The sequence below is a fragment of the Crocodylus siamensis genome, chromosome 7 (genome assembly GCF_052110815.1).
Source record: "Crocodylus siamensis isolate JL-2025a chromosome 7, ASM5211081v1, whole genome shotgun sequence".
Classification (NCBI taxonomy): domain Eukaryota; kingdom Metazoa; phylum Chordata; order Crocodylia; family Crocodylidae; genus Crocodylus; species Crocodylus siamensis.
The window spans coordinates 61,600,370-61,614,066 of record NC_143401.1 but is presented as its reverse complement, the minus strand read 5'-3'; the positions used below and the strand labels follow the sequence as shown (position 1 = coordinate 61,614,066).

At 41.7% G+C, this 13,697-nt stretch overlaps 1 protein-coding gene across 2 annotated transcripts in view; it reads right to left on the bottom strand.

The window, feature by feature from the left end:
- PCDH15 (protocadherin related 15) overlaps positions 1 to 13,697 on the bottom strand; it is a 1,613,120-nt gene that overhangs the window by 181,038 nt on the left and 1,418,385 nt on the right. For both annotated transcript variants that reach the window (XM_090057186.1, XM_090057185.1), the window contains one exon: positions 12,296 to 12,408. In XM_090057186.1, coding sequence (XP_089913312.1) covers positions 12,296 to 12,408 — 113 coding nt within the window. The remainder of the gene's footprint in view (positions 1 to 12,295; positions 12,409 to 13,697) is intronic.

Genomic DNA, 13,697 nt, shown 5'->3' with positions numbered 1-13,697 from the left:
GCTGCTGCCTTGCTGTAGGCTTCTGTCAGTTTGCGCTGGATGGTGAATTCCAGCAGGCAATGATCGCTGTCGCCCAGGTGGTTGAGCACCTGCAGCCCTCTCACCAGGTCTTTGCTGGTGGGCAGCACCAGGTCGAACAAGGCATCTCTCTCAGTGGGGCTGTGCAGCTCCTGGGTTAGATGGAGGTCCTGCATTCTTGCTAGGAACCTACGTGAATGGTCAGACCTGGCTGACTGCTATTCCCAGCAGATGCCTGGAAAGTTCAGGTCACTCATGATAACCACGTGCTTTGAGCTAACTACTTCTGTGAGCTAACTTAAGAATTCCTGGTCTAGCCTTCCCCTTGGTTGGGTGGTCTGATTCATAACATCACATCATGACATACACCTTCACTGTATTACACATTGTGCCTATCATGTCATTATGTGGTCGGGATACCGGCCACACAGTCATACAAGCCAAACTTCTCTATAAACAAATGATTCCTACCCTGCCAGCCATACACGTGACAACACCTTCAAATTTGCACAGAAAGAAAAAATGCAAAAAGTGGCCTAGTGAGGGCCCAGGGCATGGCATGAGCTGGGAGTCATAGTCTGCCACCAAGCCTGCCTGGTCGCCCAGCCCAGTCATGACATCAGAGCACATACTGAAAATGGCTGTTCTCCATGTGGCACAGTGCTCCCTCAAAGGCTCAGCATACCTCAAAGGTGGGCACTGCCAGGAAGGAAGGAAAGAAGGAAGGGCTACCTGTCACAAAATAGAACACTGTCATTGGACAATATTATTCCTATTATAGTATCAAAATGCTGTTATAATTGCATTATCTTCAACAGCCTGAATTTTTTAACATGAAATATTTTCTGAAAAAACAGACCCAAAATTCAGATTCCTTATACAAGGCAACCTGTCTTTTAAAATGGGAGCTGAGGGCATATTCTATGACTAAAGTAGACTAATTTACTGAAATAGGTTCCCATATTTTCCTTTTTCAACTGTGAAATGTCTGAACACCTGTTTAATGTGTCCACAGGCAACAATTAGGAATCAATGACTGCTGCTTTCTGCTAGAATCTTATTCCCTTCTATAGCAACACATTGCTATTATCAATGACCTTCCAGTTATTAGGAGGACATGGGATTTATTAATCAACAAAAGAATCCAAATGATTTTTTATTCTTTACTTTAAATGTGTAAACAAGCACATGAGGATAGATTTTTGTAAAGATATCACATTTTCCATTTAATAATATTAATTTTGGCTCACTTTACATCTGACTTCACAACTTTGCAATGGTACAAGTTTAGTTGTATTAATTAAGAAATGACTATGTTCTCTTTCCCTGTTTTGCAGGGATTTCAACTTTAAGATAGTTTACTAATTTTGAACTTACATTGAAAGGAACCAGCAGGAAAAATAAAACAATGGCTTAGATAAAGTACACTCTAAAAATACTGAAGGATAATAGCTATGAACTCTTCAGGCTAACCTTTGAAACAAAGTTGTTTCACCAAGGCTGAGACAATTTATATCAAAGAGGAAACTAAAATGCCTAGAAGAGGACTAATTGAGGGGTTGTAACAGAGCACCCTGTGCCATCTTACTTCCAGGGGTATAGGCAGCAACCAGGAAGCCTGCAGCTGGCTGTTATCCCAACTAGCCAATGATGCCTGATTGGAAAACAGGAACCAACTGTTATATACGAGGGATGGGCCCTAAATAGCAGGGTCAGCAGTCTGCTGCTAGGAGCCAGAGAAGCAACACTGGCTGAGCTGCTGCTCAGTTCAACTCAGGTAAGGGAGGAGGTGCTGGGGTGGCAGGAAGCTCCTTATCCTGGGTAAGATTGGAAACTACACCTTGCCAGGGAAGGGTGGCCTGGTGGAAATGTTTGTGGTGGGACAGTCCCCTAGAAATGCCAGGCCAGTTACTTCCCTGGTAAAAGATGGGTAGGGGCACCTTATAACCCCAGCTCCCACATTCCTGGTGGGTGGTTTGATCATGACAGGCAGAGCCCAGACTCACTGTGCATACTGAGGCAGGGCCCAAGCCAGACAAAGACATCTCAGGCAGCACCCAGACTCACAGTGGAGTCTGAGGTTGCACTAGGGATCTGGGAGTTAGGCTCCAGGGGGGTGGGCCCTTAGCCTTGGGGAGCTGTTAGGGATGGCCCCAGGTGAAGGGATAAGGGTTAACTTAAGAAGTGCAGTGGGAAAGGGCTTGGAGCCCTAGTCCCATAGTGAGGGGCTTGGAGCCCAGGGACAGGGCTTATAGATTGGTAGGGACTAGAAGGGACCTCACAAGATCAATGGGTCCAGTCCCCCTGCAATAGGCAGGAAAGATGACTGCAGTCGGCTGACCACAGCAAGGTGACTGTCCAGTCTCCTCTTGAAGATTTCCATTGTAGGTCATTGGACCACATGTGTGGGGAGTTTATTCCAGTCTAGACACCCTGACTGTGAACAAGTTTTTCCTAGAGTTTAGCATGAAGCGATTTGTTTTGTTTTTTTTCCATTACTTTGTGGCCATTGCTCCTGGTTTTCCCCAAGGGTGCACTAGGGAACAGTTGTTCACTGAGCTCTTCATGTATTCCCCTAATGTAGTGGTAAGCTGCTACCAAGTCCTCTCTTGGGCCTCTTCAGCCTAAAAAATAGTCTCAGTCTAAGTCTCTCAGTTTCTCCTTGTATGGTCTGCCATGCAAGTCTCTGATCATATGGGTGGCTCTTCCCTGGACTATCTCAAGTTTTTCCACATCCCTTCTGAAGTGCAGTGCCCACAGCTGGACACAGTACTCCAGCTGAAGTCTGACCAGTGCTGAGTACAGTGGAAGAAACACTTCCTTGGTTTTACCTGAGACTCATCCATTGATACATGCTAGAGTACTGTTTGCCCTGATGGCTCATGTTCATGCAATGCTCAATTATTACCCCCAAGTCCCTTTTGGTTAAACTTGCACCACCTAGCATGTAGATTTGTTGGGGATTGTTTGACCTCAGGTGGAGCATTTTACCCTTCTCAATGTTGAACTTCATGTGGTTCTGATTCACCCAACCCTCCAGCCTGTCCAGCTCTGCCTGAATCTACAGCCTATCTTCAGCTGTGACCATGCTCCTCCATAACCTGGTGTTGTCCATGAACTTGGCAAGTGAGCTCTTCACCCCCTCACATCCAAATCATTAATAAAGATGTTGCAAAGCACTGGACCAAGCAAAGACCCCTGAGGGACACCACTGGGCACTTCTAACCAGGATGACACAGATCCATTCATAAGAGCTCTCTGGGTCTTACCTCACAACCTGTTACCTACCCACTTAACCATCAAGCATTTAAGCCCACAATCTTCCAATTTGCCCACAAGGATCTCATGGGATACTAGGTCAAAGGTCTTTTGGAAGTCTAGGTATATAACATCAACCTCCTCTCCCTTGTTCAGGTGATGAGATGCCTGGGGATGGGGCTTGGAGCCCACAATGGGGCCAGGAGGCCCTGAGTCTAGATGGGAAACTTGGTAAGGCTGCATGTTAGGCTACTGAATATCTGCAAGGCATGGGACATGATAAGGGTAGGTTAGAGTTGTGCACTTAGGCCTTTATCATCAGAGCAGATAAAGGGTAGCCTCCCACCTGATTAACATCAGATAATCAACAACTTCAAGTCATGGCAGGTGAAATGTATGGGTGGTTTGCCTGGAAGCAAGCGGGCAGGCCTATATTGAGACCAGCCTAGGACTCCCACTTCTTATGGTAGGGCACTGGTCTACTGCACCAGTGAATAGTTGACTGGCTTGTAATTACACACACAAGGAGAGGAGAAGAAAATGAAGTTTCTATTGGGGTGTGTGAAGCGGGCCCTATTCTATTTGGATTTAGGCTGAATCGGGGACAGTGTTTCAATTAGTTGATTTGGATCACTGTCCCTGATTCAGTTTGGTCAAATTCAAACCTGAAGATTTGATGCTGATTCAGAGAACCAGAAATTCAGACATAGACACAGCTTTTAGTTTTTAGTTTTTGCTTTTGTTTTTACATACCTTGAGGTAGCAGGTGCAGTTCATTATCACTGCAATATTGGGGTGCATGGAGCATCCCACAGGAGTTTGGGAGGGTGGGGCCCTCCATGTACTCAGTGGAAAACCTCTATGATCCACTTCCGGGTCTGCTGGGAAGTGTGCTGGGCCCCCTCCTCCTCATGCCTACCCAACTCGATCAGTCACAGGGATACCCTGGGTGTCCTGCCCCCAGACCCAGGAAGCACCAATCACCGAGCCAGGAGGGCATGGGGGGAGGGGCAGCACACTACCTTGCAGACCCAGAAGTGGATTGGAAGTGCTTCTGGTCCACTACCGGGTCTGCTGCCAAGTGCGCTGGGGAGTCCCCTTTACTTCTGTGGGATGTTCCATATGCCCCACCATCACAGTGCTCATAAACCACCTACTACCTAGAGGTATGTAGAAAAAACATTTCTAACAAAACATTTCTAAAAAACATTTAAAGCTGTCTCTATGTCCAAATCACTGAATCTTTCCAAATCTCTCTGAATTGATTCAGAGGGTTCTGATTCTATTAGGAGAGATTAAAGGCTCCTCTGATTCAATTCAGATTCAGAGATTTGGCCTCCAAATCAGGCTGAATCTCCACTGAATCAAACTGGGGACCAAAGTTTCGCATAGCCCTAGCTTATGTTATCTTTATCCCTGTTAGATATGGGGTTGGCTAACTGAGGCAACTTACTCCAATACCTATATACAAAGGTTTTTCCCTCTGCTATATATGCTTTGTATGCTTGAAATATGAATAGATGATTCTATTTTTAACACGTTTTATATGTTGCTGAAAATTTGTGTTGTCATGGGCCAATGATGGGTGAAAAAATAGAGGCATAGAGAAAGGCACGGTAGATTTGCACCTTATAAATTAACAAAATAAGAGGTGCTGACTATACTGACTCCTAGTGAAGCAGTTTGAAACTTATGCTGCAGGATCAAAGCTGTTTAATCTTTTATCAGTCTAAGTGGTCCAAATACAGATACTAAATTCTGGTTGCATTTTGAAGGAGTTTAAAACTTCCTGTAAACAATGTTATATGGAGCTGCTCTTTAACCTGCCTGTCTGTGTAATCTAGGAATTCCAAAACTGGCCTCCAGATTTCTTGAATTTTCTCTTAGAAGATTCACAGATTCACAGAAGTTGAGATTCACAGATTCTTAATTTTAGATTGAAGTTTCTCCTTCAGTAGTTTAGACTGAAGTTTCTCCTTCAATCATAAATTATTTGCATCAATTCCAGATATTCATTTAAGAGCTATTCCATGTACAATTAACCTTACCCATTGATGCATTACATGCAATCCTATTGATTCCTGATGTGTGTGTGTGTGTGTGTGTGTGTATACAGACATACTAGAGCATGCTCTGTTTCTCCTTTAAACCTAAAAACTATTACTTTGGGATTTTTAAAATCTGCTTGATTCAAAACTGTAACTATGAGTGGACACACTAGTTCAATACTGGATGAAGGAACAAATAAAGGACACAAACATCAAATTCACCTCACACTCCCAGACTGACAAAAAATATTACCATCATTAATAATCAAAAACAGAGGGGAAGAACAAAAGAGAATAACACACTGGAATATAGAGGTCCAGTTTCTTTAAAGAGAAAAATAGGGGGCAGCTTAATGACTTGTCAATTAAGCAATTAGATGCTCATTCAGAAGTGCTAGGAAGTGGGCTGTAGAGAGGTAACAGGCAACTTAAACCTCTATGCAAAGTGGGGCAGTGGAGAGGGAAGATGGAGAAGGAAGGGAAGCCTATTCAAGTAAGACTGAAAGCAGCTGCTGTGGAGCAAGCCATGCAAAGCAGTGGCAGGGCTGATGCCTGAGTGGGACAAGTCACTCAGCTGCAGAGAATCAGGGAGAGACTGTATAAGGAGATAAAGCATTTTACTGGTGAGACGTATGGAGAAAAAGACTCCGATGACAAAGGATACAAATTTTGGTGTATTCTTGGCATTTTCATTGGGGGTTTTTTGCTATCCTGGGGGGGCAGAAGATCTTTATGTTGTTAAATTAATTTAAATAAAAAATCTAAATAAATGCTTAAAAATAAATATCAATATTATCAGGCAAAATTATTAAAAGATAAAAATTGAATTCTCCCAAGCCTACCTACAATAGATGGTTCTCCCTTCCTTTTGCTCACCTTCCCTCCCCCCCCAACAAAAAAATCTTGGTTCTAAGGGCATAGATAGTTGTTCAGTGAGTAAAGGCTATCTTTATGGGGAAGATCCCTGAAATATATATAAATGGAATTTGTCTGCCAAAGAACTTGAATCAGAAAATAAGTGTTCTTTACTTCTACAGAATTTTTTATATCAAAGTATAATAATAATGTAATATAAAGCTCAGTGCTTAGGGCTCTCTAAATCTCCAAGCCTTTGGAAATGTATAATCTTGGAGAAAGCATCATGACTTTGAATTGGACTGTCTCATGAAGTTAAAATGTATCAGTAAAGAAGTACTCTTATGTAAAGCCTGCCAGTTTCAGTTTGTAGGATTGTCCACAAATACTAAACAGGAAGGATAGTTTTCAGAATGGAGAAACCCTTGAAACTTTACAAATATGGTCTAAAATAACTTAAGAAACAGAGACAATGGTATTTAAAGGGGGAGACTTCGTTCTAGTCTTGAAGAGAGCAATGTCCAACTTTTCTGAATTCCCAAGATCAGAAAAAGGCATATTGAAGAACTTCCCCAAAAGTCAAGAGGAGTAAAACATCTTTTTGAAAAGGAAGAGCAAGTCTGTCAAGCTAATTCTTATTAGTCTGGAAGGAATGAGAGAGAAAAACAAGGTAATATCCATAATCTTACTATATTTGGGAATGTAAGGCAGTTTTTCACATTTCATTCCTGAAGAAGTTAAAGAGAAAGGGCAGCTCTGACTTTTGGAAGTAAAGCTATATCCTAGGCTGACCACTAAATACTTCTAGTTTAATATTTATTTTGAGTTTCACTGACAAAGGCTTCCACAGGCTTCCTAAAGAAAATGGATATAAATTAAATGGAATGACAGATTAATGTAATGTTAGAAAAGAATGATTGAAAACTATTATACTATATAGATCTGACCCAGTATCCTGTTTCACACACTGGCAAAGAATAGGTAATTAGGCATGTCCAGAATATTCTACCCCTGCTTCTCTCCCATTGCAGCTCCCAGCATTTGGGGGTTTAAGACATTTCTAATTCAGAACCTGCACTCCTCTCTACCATGTTCACTGCCTACTGATGGATTTTTTTCCAATTAATTTGTCCAAGTCCCTTTGAACTGGATTAAAGCTATTGGATATCACATTGGCTAGGGACAGTCATTCACAAAGCATGAGTTTGAACTAAGTCAATCTTTTCAGTTTAGTTTAACCTGGCTAGGCTGAACTGGTTTGAAACCAGATAGATATTCTCTCTGGACTGAGGAAATCCAGGCATGCTTGCAGTGGCTCAGGCTAGAAGCCAGGGGGTGCTACAGCAGCCCTTTTCTGCAGGGAGCTGAGCTGAGGGGGGCATGTACAGGCCCTGGCAGGACTCTCTCATTAGGGAGGTCTGCCTGCATGGTCCCAGGCTTTTTCCTGATGGTTGCTCAAGGGATAGGAGTGCTGCCAAACTCCAGCCTTGGGCTAGCACTCTGAGGCAAGGTGGGAGGGAGGTGCAGTGCATGCATCTGTTGATGGTACGGAGCTTTTCAATCTCCCTCCCTGCTTCATCATACTGCCTGCAGCAAACTGACAGGCAGGCAAGCCAGCTGAGGGCTGATGGTAATAACAGTCTTCATATGAATACCTTGAGGTATGTAGAAAAACCATTTAAAGCTGTGTCTCTGTGTCCAAATCATTGAAACGTTCTGAACTTCTCCAAATCAATTCAGAGAGTTGTGATTTGATTTGGAGAAATTAAAGTCTCCTGATTTGATTTGAATTTAGAGATTTGGTAGCTGAATCGGGCCAAATCTCCACTGAACTGAATCAGGAACCAGAGCTTCACACAGCCTTGTATCACACCCCCTCTGCCTAGTATGGTGAAAACTAGCACATAATAAATTCTTATTTACTTTTTCTACACCCCTACCTTTATCATCCTGATTATTCTGCTTTCAGATAGTAATCAGTGAAACACTTAGCAATGCTTACATTAAAACTACCATTGTGAGGTCCTGATGTCTACTACTATGAAGGAGGCAGTTAGCAAATGATATCATGATAGCACTTTTTTTAAAACCATGTTTGAGAGAAATACTGCATTAGAAGATTCTTTACATACCAGCCAGCACCCGTTTGTTTTTTCCATTACTAAGTTAGTAATAAAATGTTTACCTAGAGGTTTTTTTCTGGGGGAAGGTTTTTTTTTAATTTTTAAACAAAAACAATTGTGCTCTTTAGAAGATTTTTTTGCTACAAATCAATATGGAGAAAATATTTTCAGATATATTATACAACCTTTAAAATACCATGCACTAATATGCACATTATTCTCTCCTTATTTCCATTGAGAGCTTATATGTAAGCATTTGGTCCAGAGTGAAATGTAGCAAAGTTACCAATCCAAGGACAGAAGTTTTTATGTTTAATAGAGTTCAAGAAAACTGACTTGATCTTTATTAAGGTCTTTGAACATAATATATATATATATTTTAAAGCTTCTTTCTAGTATTAACTTTCAGTATGCATAATATAAATTTGGACCCAACTGCACAATATAAATAATATAAGCTATCAGGAAACTCTGCAGGAATAGGCTGGAGGAAAATTAGGCAAGACTACAGTAACAGCCAAACTTTGGATTCAAGTAAATTTTGTGTTCACGCACATCACTGACATCTTTAAAAGGGTTTCTTATAAGTCACCTTTACTGAAATTCTCCCTTTTTCTAAGTTAAACAAAGAATGGGAACTGTTTCCATTTCAGGGCAGTCACTGTATTGAGGTGTTCCCTTTAATCAAAAAAATTTTCAAAAGAATGATTACTAATACCTCAGAGGTCTGAAGAAGTTATTAATCAGAATGAAAGCCGTGTCAAGGATGTTCATCCCAGCTGTAATGTTGCTAATCTAGAGAGGTGGATTGAAGAGTGTTGTGCTATTCTGACTATATCAAGAAACTTTGGCATGTAATTTAAATGGTGTAGCCTCAAACCCCTGCTGACATGGCAATTGGTTGGTCTCACTATAAACTAATATGACTTTCTGGTGCCTGAAACACAACTATGATTAAAAAACACCACTGTCATGTTGTGCATTGACTTAAAAATGTGTCTGAATTATTTAGTTTGAATTATATTAACCCAAGAAAAGATGGAAGTGGTAGAAAAGCATTTTTTTAAAAAAAATCCAGAAGAACTCTCTTGAAATTCCACAGTACCTTTAGTGCCCAGTACCTTTCACCACATAATATAGTAGCATCATGGCTGTTAATATAATTGGGGTTGGAAGGGACCTCGGGAGGTCATCTGGTCCAACCCCATGTCAGGCCACCATGTATTATTAACAGCCATGTTAAAAAATGATCTGCCTGCCTATGGGTTGGACCAGATGACCTGAGGTCCCTTCCAGCCCTAACTTACTATGATTTCTCTAATAGCTATGACAGGGGCTATACAGGAAAGAAAATATTATGTAGGTCTGAATTATGGGACAGAAAAGAGTAATTTGCATCTCTCCCACTCATCATGCCTCCCTTAGTTAACATGCATCATTTCCTTAATTTTGGATGGAAGTGTTTAATGGGCACTTAAGTCCTACCTCAGTACTCAGGGTGAGATTCTTTGTGTTTAGAGGGTCCTCAACAAACATAACTAAATAAGATCCTGCCTCTTTTGTAAGTGTCATTTTATAGCTTCTATAATTACAGGAATAGGTAGTGACTGGATTTCTTCTCACACCTGAACAGCAAACAGAGCACAGTGAAATAGGCAATCTAATAGGGCTGTGTGAGGCTTCAGACCATGCTTTGGATCCAGAGAAGCTTCAGATGCTTCAGCATCCGAAGCAGCATGTTTGGATTGAAGTGCTTGCTTCATTAGGCTTTCTGAAGTGGTTCGGAGCTTCCAAACCACTTTGGAAAAGCTTCAGAGCCACCTCAGAGATCCAGCCATAGGGTATATTGGGGAATCAATGAAATATATCTAGGTGTTAATGAGCAATGATTAATACCTACAAAACCACAGAATAAGGAGAGGAAATAATCAATACAGACAATCAACTGCCCCAAGACAGAGACAGTCAGTTGCACAAGCACCTATGTCCTGAGTTTTCCCTGACAGCAGCTAGATGTGCAGGGCCCCATAACCCAGAAGCCCTACATCTATCTTCTTGACAGCTGGCAGGCTTTATGGCCATAGCAGGGGCTAACATCCTTGCAGCTTTCACCCTGTTGCACCTTAACACACACAGTGTCACCTATGTCACAAGTTTTGCTTGTCTGCAGCTTGAGGTGCAGTTCCCCTCAAATCCCTGCATTTATCTCCTTGAAACTTGGCAGGCTTTGTGGCCTGAGCAGGGGCCATCACCCCTGCAGTTTTCAGCCCATTGCACCTTAATACACACAGGGTCATCTATGTCACAAGTTTTGCCTGTCAGCAGCTTGAGGTACAGTTCCCCACCAAACCCCTGCACTGATTTTCTTGCAACTTGGCAGGCTTCATGCTCTCAGCAGTAGCTACCATCTCTGTAAATTTCATCCAAATCAGGCAAAAACCAACAAAGTTATAGATACTTCTCTCCATTGTACCCTATGGCTGAATCTCCGAGGCGGCTTCGGAGCCGCTTCCGCCGGATTGAAGTAGGAACCCAATCCGGAGTTCCGGGTCAGATCACTAGCATCTGAAGCAGCCGGAGCTGAAGCCAGATCAAATAGCTGCCTACTCACAGAGGCCTACAGTCTAATATCCCAGGAAGTACATCTCCAAAACAAGACATGCAGGACAGTAGAAAAACAGCTCTACTTCAGCAAAATGGTTCCATTAATTCCTTGTTAATCTACTCAAGTGAGACAGACAATGAAGTTTGGGGGACTCATGAAATTGTTTGGCCTTGTCTACTGAAAATCTTTAGCCCACTAATACAAATTTCTTAATGGCCGACCGATAAATCTGGCTGGAGAATGGTGTGACAGAGAAAGGAATTCAGGGACTGAGTGCACACAGTTATGGTGAGAGCAAATGGTACTAAAAGATTTCTTAAGACTCATACTGCGGCTTTAAAATGAGCATTGCATCTACATATATAACTGACACCCCTGATTGGAGTCAAATTATGATATTATGTCTGATTAAAAGCTCTGTAGTGATTAAAAGCTCTGTAGTCATTGCAACAAGTGGAATTCAGAGCTAAATTATATTGCACATTTATGAGAGAGCCAGAAAACACTGTGAAGTTCACTTGAAAAAACTGTCCACATAAGAAGGATTTGGAGATCCATAAAGGAGGCATGTGGTGCGACCCCCTAAACTTAAATATCCCTAGAATGCAGAAACCACTCTCTCTTCCTCACTCCTTGCTGCACCCCTCCTCTGACTCTTCCCCGGCACAGGGAGTTGAAAGCATAAGTCTAACAAGCAGTAACTTAAGAAAAGCTTTTCACTGTGATTACTACTGGTAAAACTATGAAAACTTGATCTGAACAATTCACTTAGAGAGATGGATATATTCAGGGAGAAGAAATTGCATTCCTCCCTTCCATATATTTCAGCCAGATGTTCCAGCTGAAAGTCTGTATTATTTATAGAAGGAGAAAGAGGAGTCTTGCTACACCAGTCTATTTCTGAAATGCCGTTTCTACATATAAATGCTTTAGTGGAATGTATATTGAGGTGGCTTCAAAAGTGCTAATACTTAATATCTCTCATTTATGGGTGCCCAATAGGGATTCTCTGTGTTGTCTTAGATTGAGAAAATAAAAACTGAGGCATCCAGAATTATTATTCCATGTTGAAAAAAAAATGGACTAAAGTGCCACAATAACCAAGGTAGTAAAAATACTATTAGTAAATGTATTCATTGTTTCTAAAGTTGGGCAGAATCACATGTCAATTTAATAACATAAGATTGAAAAGAAAGGCATTGCATTTCATATCAATAAAATTATTCACATTTCATATCAATAAAATGTTTAAATCTGTGTAACAACTATGACAATAAACTGGGACTGACAACGACAGTACACTGTATTAGTAAGAACACATACAAGAAACATTCAAAGACAAGCTGTTTCAAAAGAACTATTAATGACAGAAATGAAACACACAATACCTGTATTCTTCCTGGGTAAACCGTGGAATTACTGAGGGCTGCAAAACGACAATCTCTACAGTGGTGGTATTGAACTTCACAGGATCACCATCATCGTATGCAATGACCACTAGCTATAAACAACAAAAAATACTCCTTTTATATGGATAATTTTTATGTTCATTTGTATCTATGCCACTTTCATGATTTCAGATGCTAACAAATCAGATATGAATCTTCTAAATGAATAACAGATTTTAAGAGGAAATCACATGTGGGCAAACAATGTAGGAACAACCCTACCACAGAGTGAATGATTTGATATAAGATTCAGGAAGTTTTTACACATCTATCTATCAAATCTAAATACGAACCCTATAGTTTTGTAGAGAATACAGCCCAGAGCTTACTTTAATATATGGTGTAGAGCAGGGGTGTTCAGCCTCTGGCCTGTGGGCCAAATGTGGCCCATGGAGCCTTGGAATCAGGCCCATGGGGATCTACAAGGATTTGGAAATTTAGCTCCAGGGAAGCAGTGGCAGTGCTGCCAATCCCTCCCTGCTGCCAAAGTTCCAACCTCTGTGAGATAGATCAGAGCTGGGCCGGGACTCTTTCTCTGCCTGGCAAGTCATAACCAGGCTATGACCTCTTCCATCCACCTAGCCAGGTAGGTGCCTGGCTGCATCCCCTTCTCCCTAAAAGGCTGAACCATGGCCCCTTCTCCCTCCCACAGGGCCAGGGTGTTCCCTCTTCTGGCCAGGTAGAGGCCAGGCTATGCCCCCTTCCCCCAGTGTGGGGCTGGGCCATGCCCCCTCTCAGGGCCAGGTGGGGGTTGCACCAAGTTCTCTGCCACAATGAAGCTGAATCAGGGCTAGGCTGCTCCTTCTCCCTTCTGTGCAGCCAGATGGGGCCCCGCCAGACCCAGCCCACTGTTCTTCTGGCATGCTGGCCAAAAATCTTGAGCACCACTGGTTTAGACAGATGAAACAAATATACCACTTCATTACAGTTTATTTTAAACTATGTACAGGTGACTTTTTTGTTTATTTATTCCTAGACCAATGTAAATGCCCAAACCACTTTAACTCTGAACTTGAGTAAAACAGATACCTCCCTCTACCTATCTCCTTTTAAAATTATATATCATGTTTGTATGCAATCACAGTGTTTCATCAAACTGAAGATACCAATAAAACCATCTTTGGTTTTCTGTCATGATGGGTAATGCCAGTTTTTCAAATTCTCATTTTTGGAATGGTATTTAATCTAAATGGAGTTGATATCCCTATGTCTGATGATAAGGTTTTTTTATGTTGTCCAGTTTTACAGTTCCCCAAGTTATGGCTGTCCTGTACTACCAGTGCTAACTGGAATTTCAGAATAACAAATTACACTTTTGCCTTGTTATTATGATCTGCAAAAT